Here is a 12,534-nt window from a genome sequence, read left to right as displayed (position 1 = left end):
AAATAAATAAAATACTAACCTAACCAAGGTCAATGTCAAGGTCAAATTTTCAAAAACTACGACAAAAAATTAAAAAAAAAAAAATAATAAAGTTTAATAATGAAAATCAAAAATAAATAAAAATAAATCAGAAGGCCTCCCACCCACTCTGGAGTGTATATATAGTGTGCACAACAGTGGGGGACCATCAGTGTTCAGTCAAGAGTCATACAAGACACATCTGTTCAGTTCTAGGACCTGGCGTTTCAGCAAACAGCCACACACTGTGAAAAAGTATCCTAGGACACACAGCCGCCGTCTTTTTGATCTTCAATTGTATAAAAAAGGTTAGTACACAAGTGTTTTTTATTATATGTTTTGAAAAGAGATGAAGAAATTTTTCTTATTCTACTCATTAAAATCAATATTTATATGATTAATTTATTATGTTCAGTGTCACTTTTATTTATTACATAGTAGATTCTGTGGTTGGCAACACTGGTTGCAGTTGAACAGCAAGTAGTGAATTAGTTCTTGAATTATATGTTAAATAGAGTGATATTAAGATCCTGAACAGGGTTTCTCTAGTGCTTGATGAGTGTCATATACATCATACTTCACGAATTACAGAGGCAAATCACTTTGGGGGACTCAGCCCGTGAGTAACGAACAATAAAGGCAACTCATAACCATTCTTGGTCACTAGCTTCTGTGTTCAGCCATTGTTTTCGGTTACATTTAGTTGCATTACAGTTCTAATAGGATTGGACTTTGATCTTCCGTTGTGCCAACGGCCGAATTTAAAATTGACCTGTACTACGAGAAGAGACTGAATCAGAGCAAGGGATGCTTTGGGCATATTTCATACCTACAACGCCATCTAGGAGTTAATTAGAGAAATATGAGTGCCAATGCTATCTGTTGTGGAATATAGAAGATTAAGAACCGTTCCTTTAGCTACATATAATAGCAACAGTCGAATTCTACAAAAACTACATCCCAGTCGTAGCTTGATAAACGGATAAGACTCTTATTGAGCTGTTATTATCGACAGTCTGTTTGTTATTATTCTCCATTGTTTATTATCTCTTCAGAAATTGTGTCACTTCGATCTCCGAATAATACTTTATCACTTGCCTGACCTAGTATAACAATTATCACCCCAGATGGATCCAGAGAAATTAAACGGTATTCTTGACAATTTCACAGCAAATTTAAAGGAGGAGCTGAAAATCTAAATTGATGAAAAACTTGATTTAATAACCAATAAAGTAGGAAATATGATGAAGGATCAACTAGTTAAGATAAATTCTACTTTGAATGAACAGAAAGAAAAAATATACCAGTTAGAAAAAAAGGTCAGAGAAAGAAATCTTATCATTCACGGCGTGGAGAAGGACGATAGGAAGGATTTGCATGGCATAATTGTAGATCTGTTCAAAGAAAAGCTCAATGTTCCGATAGAAGATAAAGAGGTGGATTCCGTCAGGAGAATAGGGAAAAGTGTAGGAAATGATAGCAGACCTATTTTACTCTCATTAACTACTACAAGAAGAAGAATGGAAATCCTTAGAAACAGTAAAAAGCTGAAGGGCTCAAAAATATTCATTTCAGAGGACTTCCCGGAAGAAATTCAATGAATAAGAAAAAGCCTACAAGAGAAAGTGTTGGAAGCAAGAAAAGATGGAAAATTCGCTATTATCAAGTATGACAAATTGGTCGTGATTGATAACAAGAAAGGAAACAAAAAACGTGAGCTTAGCGTCTCTCCACTGAAGGAAGAACATCAAACGAAAGTATTTAAACAAACAGATGAGACGGGTTGACAGGAAAAAATGTTGGTAAGGAAAAAGGTTCAGGAGGAAAGAAGGGATCAATCGATAGTTATTTTCGAGATAAGGAGGAACAGAGGAGTTCGGACAAGAAAAATAGGAATCAACGGAAACCAGGCCAATCAACAGAAACAGCAAAAAGGATTTTACAACTAAATCAAATAAAACTATTAGCATTTCCCCAGAAAGACCGGTCATCGAGGGGAAAAACGACCAATTCCTCCCAGGATTAACAATAGGCACACTCAACGTGAGAACATTGCGAACAGAAGAGAGACTGGTGGAACTAGAAGAGGCCATGGCACAAACAAAAATCGACATCCTAGGCTTGGCTGAAGTGTGAAGAAATTCGGAGAAGATAATTCATAGAAGGAGTGGATTCATCCTCTATCATTTTGGAAAGACTGAAGGTCAAAGAGGTGTTGGCTTTATGATCAGAGAACATTTGAAGACAAAAATAATAGAATTTAATGGAATATCTGAGAGACTAGCAATGCTCAAGTTAAGAATGGGTCGAAGAATATTGAATATTTTCCAAATATATGCTCCAACATCAGTAGCCGAGGAAGAAGATAGAGAAGCATTTTACCAGTCCCTATCGGTTGCTTTGAATAATGTAAAAAGGAATTGAAAGTACGTGAATATGATCTTGGGTGACTTCAATAGTCAAGTTGGAAGTCAAGAAGCTGGTGAAAGTCGCGCAGTTGGAAAATACGGCTATGGTGTCAGAAACGACGCAGGACAGAGACTAGTCGAGTTTTGCTTAGAACATGACTTGAAAATAGTGAACACGTTTTTCAAAAAAAGGAGAAGCAGGAAGTGGACTTGGATTTCACCTAATCAACTGGTGAAAAATGAGATAGATTTTGTTTTGGCGCAAAATAAAGGCACGATAAAGGATTTCAACATTTCAGGAAAACTACGCTTCACCACTGATCATAGGCTGATAACTGTTGAACTGTCGAAGGATTACTTCAGGAAGGGACCAAAATCACCAGTTAATGGAAATACGACGAGATTAACTAGATTGAAGTTGAATGAGCTGCCTGATTTTGAGACAAGAATCCACCAATGGAAGGAGCAGCGAGGAATTGACTTACAAGAAAGTTATACCCAACTTGAATTTCATCTCAAAAATATCTTTGAACCAGTCACTGAAATAAAACCAAAGAAAATATCGAATGAAACTAAACAACTGATTTTAGAAAGAGAAACGTTAAAAAGGAAGAGGAATAAGAATGATCGAGACAGAATTGAATTCAATATAATCTGCAAATTGGTGAAATACAGAATACGAAAAGACCTCAAAGCATATGAAGACAACTTGACCAAATCAGTGCTGGATTGCAATGGATCGATGAAGAAATTGAGACAACAGCTCTTTGATAATAAAGAATGGAAGATAGGAGTGAGAAATAAGAGAGGCAAGATAGAACGGAGTAGGCTAGGTATTGTTAATACTGCCACTGCTTTTTATAAAGAGTTATACTCAAGTGATGTGGAGGAGAGAGTGACGTCTCCATGCAACCACGAAGACGTCATCCACGATATATCTCTGCTGGGCAGTGATGAATTAACGATAGTTTCAAAAACATTGAAGAAGAATACAATGTCTGGCAGAGATAGAATATCAAATGAAATGTTGAAAACACTGCACTCGTTGTCAGAGGATACGGTCCTGTCTCTATTCAATAGAATTCTCATGGAACAGTCAGTGCCTTCACAGTGGAAAGAAGCAGATATTCTACTATTGTTCAAAATAGGTGACATGTTCGACATTAACAACTTCAGACCCATTAGTATTTCATCGTGTTTTGGAAAATTCTTCATGAAAATGCTTCAAATTCGTCTACAGACAATACTTGATCGACAACAGCCAATCGAACAAGCAGGTTTCCGAAGTGGCTTCTCTACGTTGGATCATCTCCAGAGTGTCAATCAGCTTATTGAGAAATGCGAAGAGTTCCAAGTTGGTGTATACTTAGCCTTCATTGACTATAAAAAAGCGTTCGATTCTTTGGAGCACCAGTTTCTGTTCACGACTCTACAAGCGCAATTAGTCCCATCAACATATGTTAATATAATAAAACATTTCTACAACGGCAGCACAGCAAGACTATTGTTGGATAATCCGGGAGAGAGTTTCTTTATTCAGAGAGGTGTTAAGCAGGGTGACCCACTCTCGCCGATGCTCTTCAATGCTGCTTTGGAAGAAATTTTCTGACAATTGAGATGGGAAAAATGCGGGATAAATATTAGAGGAGAATGTTTGAGTCATTTATGCTTTGCAGACGACATCATAGTCATTGCAAAATCGGCCCAACAACTGCAAGTTATGCTCACCGATCTGTCAGCAGCTAGTAGACGAGCTGGCCTTTCTATAAACCCCTCAAAAACCTATTTGATGACAAATAGAAGATCGGAAGCTATCGTATTGGATGGATGTCCACTAAGGTGGGCGGACGAGACTATTTATCTTGGGCAGCTTATCTCATTCAGTGACAGGACGGAGAGAGAAGTGAAGCGGAGATGTGCGATCGCCTGGAGTAAATATTGGGCTTTAAAATTCATACTCAAGAATAGAAATATTCGCACAAGTACAAAAATGGAGATACTAAGGAGTTGTGTTTTCACTACACTGGTCTACGGCTCGCAGACATGGGCTTGTAAACAAAGTGTTTTAAGAAAAATAGGAGTCACCCAAAGATCCATGGAACGCAGAATTCTAAATATCAAATTTGATAAGGTGAGGAACACTGAAGTTCAAGCGATAACCAAATCAGAAGATTGGGTGAGAAAGGTGCGGAGTCTGAAGTGGAAGTGGGCGGGCCATGTGGCCAGATTGAGCGACGATAGGTGGACGAAGAGGCTGACGTTTTGGCAGCCGGTCGGCAGAACACGCAAAGTCGGCAGACAGCGAGTCAGGTGGCAAGACGACATCGTCAAGGTGGCCGGTGCAACGTGGATGCAGTTGGCGGCGGATCGAGACAAATGGTGTGACCTGGGAGAGGCCTTTGCCTAGTAGGGGCTTGGTTTCCACAAAAGAAAATGTATCTAATATTCTCAATTTAAATAATTGTAAATATATATTCATTTATGAAGAGAATTCATTAAGTAAATTATGAGGATATTCTTTCCATATTCTGTTATTATATAATTGTATTTGTGAAGTGGAACAATAAAGGCTTTATTTATTTATTATTTATTTATTAGTAGATTCTGTAAATAATAGTCTTCATAACTGTTGAGCTCTATAAGCAAAATGTCAGCAGATTCATATGATTTTAATGATTTCTAGTTACCTCATAATGTAATGCATAATATATGTTTGCATATAAGTATGTTTCTGCCTGTGGAGCTCTATGAACAATAAGTCAACAGATCGATATGATTGTAGACAATGAACTGTGATTAAGTTAGGTCTGCAGAAGTAACTAGTAACTTCTTCCGACCTAACCCAACCTTGAAATATTGATTTCAAACATTGCTTTTTCTAAACATACCACCATCCTATGATTGGTTCTCAGTAGCATATATATAGTGAACATCTAGATTGAGTGCAAGACATGTCATTCAAGATGACTGTGTCACTCTAGATGATCGCCACCTACATTGCACCCTATTATTAATCTGCTTGTACATATGTTACAGATGAACAAAGCTACCAGATGCCAGCAGACCAGCAGCTCGTCAGGAGAGTTTTGTACATTGGAGGAGCCTTCAACAACAACCTTCGGACACTTCTACAACAACATCACTTCACCCAACCCAGCAAAGGACTTCCACTCTCTGCTGAACAGACTGCAGACAAAGATCGTTGATGTGATAGGTCAGGAGTTCCAGACACACGGGCCAATCAAGGTCAACCTAGTGTTGGAAGCTACATACCAACGCAGCCACCTTGATAAGAATTTTGAGCAGGAGGAATTTCAGAATGTGGCCTTCAAGACTCCGAACTATTCAATATTCAATGGTAACAATCTTGCTGGAATTATCAGGGAGGCGTGCAAGAAGCTGTTGGAAGAAGAGGCCAAGTTCGAGGGCAACTCTAGTGGATGGAGCCTTCTCATAATCGACGGTCTCCTCATACGCATCAGCAAGCACAAACCACTTCGAGGATCTTCCTACATTAAACTGCCAGCCAAAATTGCAGCAAGAAAAGCCATCATCAATCCGAAGAATAGCGATCAACAATGTTTCAAGTGGGCAATCCTTGCCAAACATGTTGAGGGGCATGATCCTCAACGGATCAATGAGAGATATCATCTGCTGACTGAAAAATACAATTTCAACGGAATTTCTTTCCCCACCACTACAGCCGCCTGTTTGTATGTCTCAGTATGTTACAATATAAACTGGCTTATGCACTAATTTACTATGAATGACAGTATTGCTGTTTATTCAACGAATTTTACTAAGTATGAGAATGAAGATTGAATGCAATTTGAAAAACAATAGTATAATATTGTGATGTAACTACATAAATTGGTGGTGTTTAACAAATAAAATTATTGTCAACTCTCTGAATATAACATAACATCCTTCCCATTAGAATACGATCGGGAGAGAGAGATATATATAGAGACATTTTTTAACAAAGTAAATCTGCTTCAAACTTTAAAGGAACTTTTTTCGGGACCAAGTTTCGCATATTTCGTCACATATCTTGAAAATTACTGTAGCTACAGGTCTAGAAACGGTTTTATTGAATTTTTCAGTTCATTTTACATAAAGTACGCTAAACTGTACATCTTAATTAACAGCCAACAAATACCCGTAGGGCTTCGTTTTAGCAGAGGCACAGAAATTCAGACGAAATCTTCCACCCTCTATCACTTGGTAACTAAGCATTTTCGGACCTATGTTAATTATAACTTTTTTTCTTCTTTTGATGTAAGGAATCACGCCCTGATTTATGGGCATCTTTTTCAGAACATTCTGTATACTGATTATATTTTGTCCACTCTCATGTCAAGATCCCTTTACTCATGAACTCTTTCTGCGAATAACTTTCAAAAGGGAGTGGAAATGTAAGAAATATTGTTTACAGAAAAACTGAGCCCAAGAAAGACAATTTGGACGAATGTTGTTTCTACAGCCGCCTGTTTGTATGTCTCAGTATGTTACAATATATACTGGTTTATGCACTAATTTACTATAAATGACAGTATACAGTTTGTGCTTTGACGACTCTTGGGGCTGGCAGTACCAACAGTTCTATGGCCCTGACATGGATGCTGAGAAACTCCATGTCAGCGGATTTAACTTCCATGTTTTCGTGGAGTGGCCAAAAAAAAAAAAAATGACAGTGAATAAAATGGCATTCAACAAGACAAACTTTCAAAAAGTTTTATTCAGTAAGTGAATAAGTTTTAATACATTTATTCTCTTGCTTCTAATTCTACATGGATGTAATTTGAGGAATTTATAAAATTAACTCTGAAACAGGGATGTTGTGGGATTACTCCATTAAGGTGAAATGAAAAAATGTCAATTTCACACTGGAAATCTATAACTGATTATAATTCCAAGTGCATAAAAACTAGGAGTCGAGAAGAATTTCTTCTTTCTATTGGTGTCTGTATCATTTTTAAGGCCTTTTAGCCTTAGCGTTCTCCTGAGAAAACTGTTTCATTTTAATAGTTTGATGATATACAAATCGAAAAACTTTGAAAAATATGACCAGTAGAAAGTTTATTTTTAGCCTTTGCCCTGCCTTAATGATTATGGTTGTCAATGTCGAGACATTCCGAGCAGAATACATAAACTTTTCGACATGCCAGAAACTTGTTTATTTAAAAAAATAAGTGGGTGATGAAATCGAGAAATATTCTCAGAAATAATTGACATTATTTTTCCAATTTTCAAAAGAAGATCGTCTTTTGGTCTCTAAGAAATTTTTAAGTCAAGAAGAGCGGCTGAATAGTGTGTCACCATTAAGCTACCCATCAATACAATAAACCAGCAAAAACATGAGACAGGCTTGAAATATACAGCAACTGCGAGACACACATGATAATGATCAGTGGAAATGACAACCCTGCCTCAAATAATCCAAGCAGTGGTGCCCCCCTTCAGCCTTTCTCATAGCAACTAATATGTAGGCATGAATATAAAATTTCGTATCACAATTTATGAGAATGAAAATACATGCTTTTATTTGTTCTACTAGGCGCAGTACGGAGGAGGTTCAAGGTGTCAGATGAGAAAATTGAAAAATCGATGAAAACTTGGCTGCAGCAAACAGCTTATGACCTACTGTAAGTTTATAAACATATGCTTCCACCTCAGTCATCATAACTACAGCCCCTGACCCACAGAATAATCTTGGTCTAACCCAATATACCTAGAATACATACCCATCAGAATGTATTCTAGGTACCTTGATCTAACCCAACGTTCGTAGACAAAAGGTTGATCACTCACAAGTGTATGATTCAAAGTGGTGGGGGGAACGCCAGCGTGACGTCACGTGTAGTAAAAATGTGATAGAGTAACTACACTGAGCATACAGTTTATTCACTGTATCTTCAAATATATCGTCGTTTAATCTCCTCAATATTGACCTAGAACTTGAAAATTCTCCATACTTATAGCGAATGAATCACCGATTCTAATGATGTTGTTAAATATTTCAAGTTCATTCAACTTGTATGAATAAAATGAAGTTGAAAGTTTTCAAGAATCTAAAAACGTGACACGAAAAATTTAATAAGCTGGAAAAACGTTAGTAGACAACGTTATACTATTATGATTTCAGATTAACCCTTAAAAAATATTGATAAACCAATGCATCGCAATAAACCGATAAACCGATCCCGATAAATCCAATGAATTTCATCATAGCCACCTCTAATACAAGGCCGCGGCCTACGATATTGCAACGTCGCAGTGTAGGCCTAGAATCTAATACATGATTGGTGAAAAAGATCTGCTGGTATTTTTTCAAATCTTTTTCACCAATCATGAATTAGATTCTAGGCCTACACTGCGACGTTGCAATATCGTAGGCCGCGGCCTTGTATTAGAGGTGGCTATGATTTCATTCATTGTAAATGCACTACTGAGCACATGCTGGTATCAAGCACATGTTCTACGAGAATCAAAATATCTCATCCTCGAAATTCACAAGCTGATGTATAGCCAAACTACAAAATATAAACACGACCTAGAAGATGAAGAAACCTCAAGGGTTTGAAAGGGAAGGTAAGGAGGTGGGGTTTTTGCTTTTATATGGCAAAATGCTTGTATTATTCAAAATTTAACATTATTATTATTATTATTATTATTATCAACATTCAATGTTTTGATAATTATTGTAAAGCAGAAACAGAAAGTTTGCATGTCAGAAAATGTTTGTGTTATATAATTTTACTATACGACACCATAATGATTTTCAAGAATGCGATATTCTGCCTACTCTGTACTACAGCCTATGTCACGGCTGCAGTCCCCCCACTCCATCAATTGCATTTCAACGAAAATACTATAGATGAGTGACCAACCTTCTGTCTACTAACTTTGGGTCTAACCTATGTAATATTGTCGGAATAAGCCAATCACAGCTCTTTACACTTTGACCGTCAAAACAGTTTGATGCATTTTTGATAAATTATTCTTATTAATATGTTTTGTTGGTCATAATATTGAGTGAGGTGCATTAAATTGAAAATATAGCCTGTGGCACAATTATTGGATTCAAGAAGATTTTTTGGAATTTTATATACTCAGCTTATAAATAGAAATAAAAATCTCAGTATCTATATTCAGCTTAATATGGTTGGACATGAAGCTATATTTTTGCATGAAAGTTAGTAATATCACAAATTCTATAAGTAGATGCCAATATGCGTAGCTTAGATTCCAAATGGCCCGTTTACAAAAAATATAATTATTGAGAGGCTTATATCCGCCTATTAGCATAACCACCTCTAATACAAGGCCGCGGCCTACGATATTGCAACGTCGCAGTGTAGGCCTACAATCTAATACATGATTAGTGAAAAACATTTAAAAAAATACCAGCTGATCTTTTTCACCAATCATTAGATTCTAGGCCTGCAGTGCGACGTCGCAATATCGTAACACTTATTACTTCACATTATTTGGTCATAATTTTATGAAACAAATGCCAATTTTGACAAAAAAAAATGCCAATTCAAATTGACGAATCGGATATTTTTATTAATTTGGGGTAAAACCTATCTGGATGGGGGCATAGAACGGTCAAGAGAGAACAATACCCCTCCTTCAACGCAGGTGCCCGGTGGAATGGGACACAATAACTGTCAACCCATGTCAATGTTCAATAATAGTTCTCGTTATGTATCCAGATAAATTAGCAAAAATAATATATTTTCAAAATTTACGAAAAAACCCAACACCCTGGTCCGCAACTTAAAACTAGACATATGTATCGTTTGAAAAATATAAAGTAGCACAAAGAAATTAGTTTTATATATTCTAAACTTGTAATTTCATCATAAATAGAGTATTTTCTTCAAGTCTATGGTTTACTATGATAATTTTTATAAACTTAAAAACTAGCATTACACATTGATATACCCTTAACAATCACAATAAATTCTAAACGCACTTGTGCTGGGCCACTATGCATTGATGCTCAAGTCCTATTACTCTGAGCCATAAAAAACATGAATTGTTTGACATATATAATAAAACTGCCCAATAAATCCATTAAATCAGCGGCCCAAAGAGCCTTGTCCTAATGTTTTTTTTTTCATTCTATGACTATATTATATAGTCTACTACACTGTATTTTATACCATACCATAAACCCTCTACGACTCTACCTATACTACTCTACATAGTATAGATATTCTGTTATTAGGTAGTAGAATAGTAAAGCTGTACTATAATTATTGTTCTTTGATAATATTTGAATTGGCTCAAAATTATGTTCCATGATGATGAAATTAAACCATTTTTCTAAATGAGCTCTATCTTTCCAAATATAAGTAAAATTCTAAATGCTAAGTGTCGAATAAAGTTACTAAATATAACAGGAGGGGGCATATGCTTCATTGCACAAGGGTCGAAAATATGCTACCTGCCAAAGGGTATTGCAGTTATATTGTTTTCGCTTGACCGTCCCATGTCCCCATTGAGATAGGTTTCACCCATTGATTTGATATTCTATTTTTTTGTTTTATTGATTTGAAATTTTTTTTTCAAAAAATTGATTTTTTTTTATTTATACAGTCGTCATTAAAATATTCTAATAGAATTCATCTAGAAGTAAAAAATTACATTTTTAGGAGAGCAACTGAAAGAATTGAATACCACGAGCTCTTATGACAATAACTTTGTATTTCTAACAGATAAGTGAAGTAAACATGTTCTTTCCAAATTTAGATGACATTCTTCATAATAATTATTGATTGATTGATTGATTGATAATGTACATAGCTAAGGTTCCAATTTTGTTTTCCTTTGAACTTGATCTGCTGTAGACCTACAGGTCAAATGCTTCCGTTTTGACTTATTTTTGTACCTGAAGTTATACAGTAAAGATGACTGAAATCAAGTTGATTCAACTTTTGTTCACAGACATGGAGAAAAGAAGAAAAAAACAGTCGTCTGCTGAAGTCAATGAAGACGAGACACTTGACAATTTTAATTTGGAACTCCAGCCATAAAGTACAATTCGTCGCAACGCTTTACTACTTTTGAGAAAATTTAATTCTAGTTAGTGATATATAAGATGTGAATGTTAAAGTAAAGGATTTATTCATCAATTTTGAAGTTATGTAATTTTTTCACATCCAGCTGAATATTCTATTTATTCTATAAAGTAGATTATATGTCAATGATTTTGAATGATTCTGAAGAACTTATTCAATCATTTCTAAAGTGATTTGAAGTAGTTTATTAATCCTAATTTTGCTCACTTAAAGCATTGTAAATCATTGTAGAGTGATTTAAGAGTAATTTAAAAGTGATTTTAATCTACTTTGAAATGCTTTGAAGTGATTTAAAAAGTACATAAATCGATGATTCTAAATGATTTTTAAGAACTTATTTAATCATTTGAAAGTGATTTCAAAAGATTTTCAAGTAGTTTATAAATCACAATTTTGCTCACTTAAATCATTGTAAATCATTGTACAATCACTTAAAAGTAATTTAAAAGTGATTTGAATCTAGTTTGAAATGCTTTGAAGTGATTTAAAAAGTATATAAATCGATGATTCTAAATGATTTTTAAGAACTTATATAGGAAAGTATATATAGGAAATATATAGGAATTGATTATAAATTATAAAAATAAGAAAATAATAAATATAGAATTATTTTAATGGAATTTACTTTCAACAGTCAATACTGAAAAATTTGAAATTTCGACTTGGTTCACTTTGGCATGAATAATCTAATGATATATTTTGCTTCCTGGATCTTGGATGATGCATGGGACTGGAATGGAACCCATAACTGTTGTGGCATCAGCCAATCACAGGTTGATAAGAGTATAGCCGTGCAAATAGCTAGCTATTCAATAACAAATAACGCTAAACGGTAACAAACGATAAGAACAAAGAGGAAGAGCTACGCAAAGAATGTTGATTATCTATCTGTTAGCCCACCGCTTACTCGAGTCGATCCCTTGAGTTGTTGAGGGTAGGTCTGTTGATCCCACCCTGGACTTGTCGCTATCAGGGTTGTTTTCTGGTCGATCTGACACATGCTGGTTCACAGCAGATGA

General features: G+C 35.5%; 2 protein-coding genes across 3 annotated transcripts in view; one reads left to right on the top strand and one right to left on the bottom strand.

Annotated features, from left to right (window-relative positions):
* Positions 1–11,483, top strand: part of LOC120354536 — a 27,622-nt gene extending 16,139 nt beyond the window's left edge. The window contains exons 3-4 of the mRNA XM_039441872.1: positions 7,984–8,071; positions 11,382–11,483. Of these exons, the coding sequence (XP_039297806.1) occupies positions 7,984–8,071; positions 11,382–11,418 (125 nt within the window). The 3' untranslated portion in view covers positions 11,419–11,483. The remainder of the gene's footprint in view (positions 1–7,983; positions 8,072–11,381) is intronic.
* Positions 11,411–12,534, bottom strand: part of LOC111057861 (dystrobrevin beta) — a 78,280-nt gene continuing 77,156 nt past the window's right edge. Inside the window, exon 16 of one of the 2 annotated variants that reach the window (XM_022345328.2) lies at positions 11,411–12,534. In XM_022345328.2, the coding sequence (XP_022201020.1) occupies positions 12,400–12,534 (135 nt within the window). In that variant the 3' untranslated portion in view covers positions 11,411–12,399. The other variant, XM_022345329.2, reaches the window with a different exon arrangement.

Source organism: Nilaparvata lugens, chromosome X (genome assembly GCF_014356525.2).
Source record: "Nilaparvata lugens isolate BPH chromosome X, ASM1435652v1, whole genome shotgun sequence".
Classification (NCBI taxonomy): Eukaryota; Metazoa; Arthropoda; class Insecta; order Hemiptera; family Delphacidae; genus Nilaparvata; species Nilaparvata lugens.
Note: the sequence above shows the minus strand (reverse complement) of the source record. Positions and strands in the feature narration are given on the sequence as shown.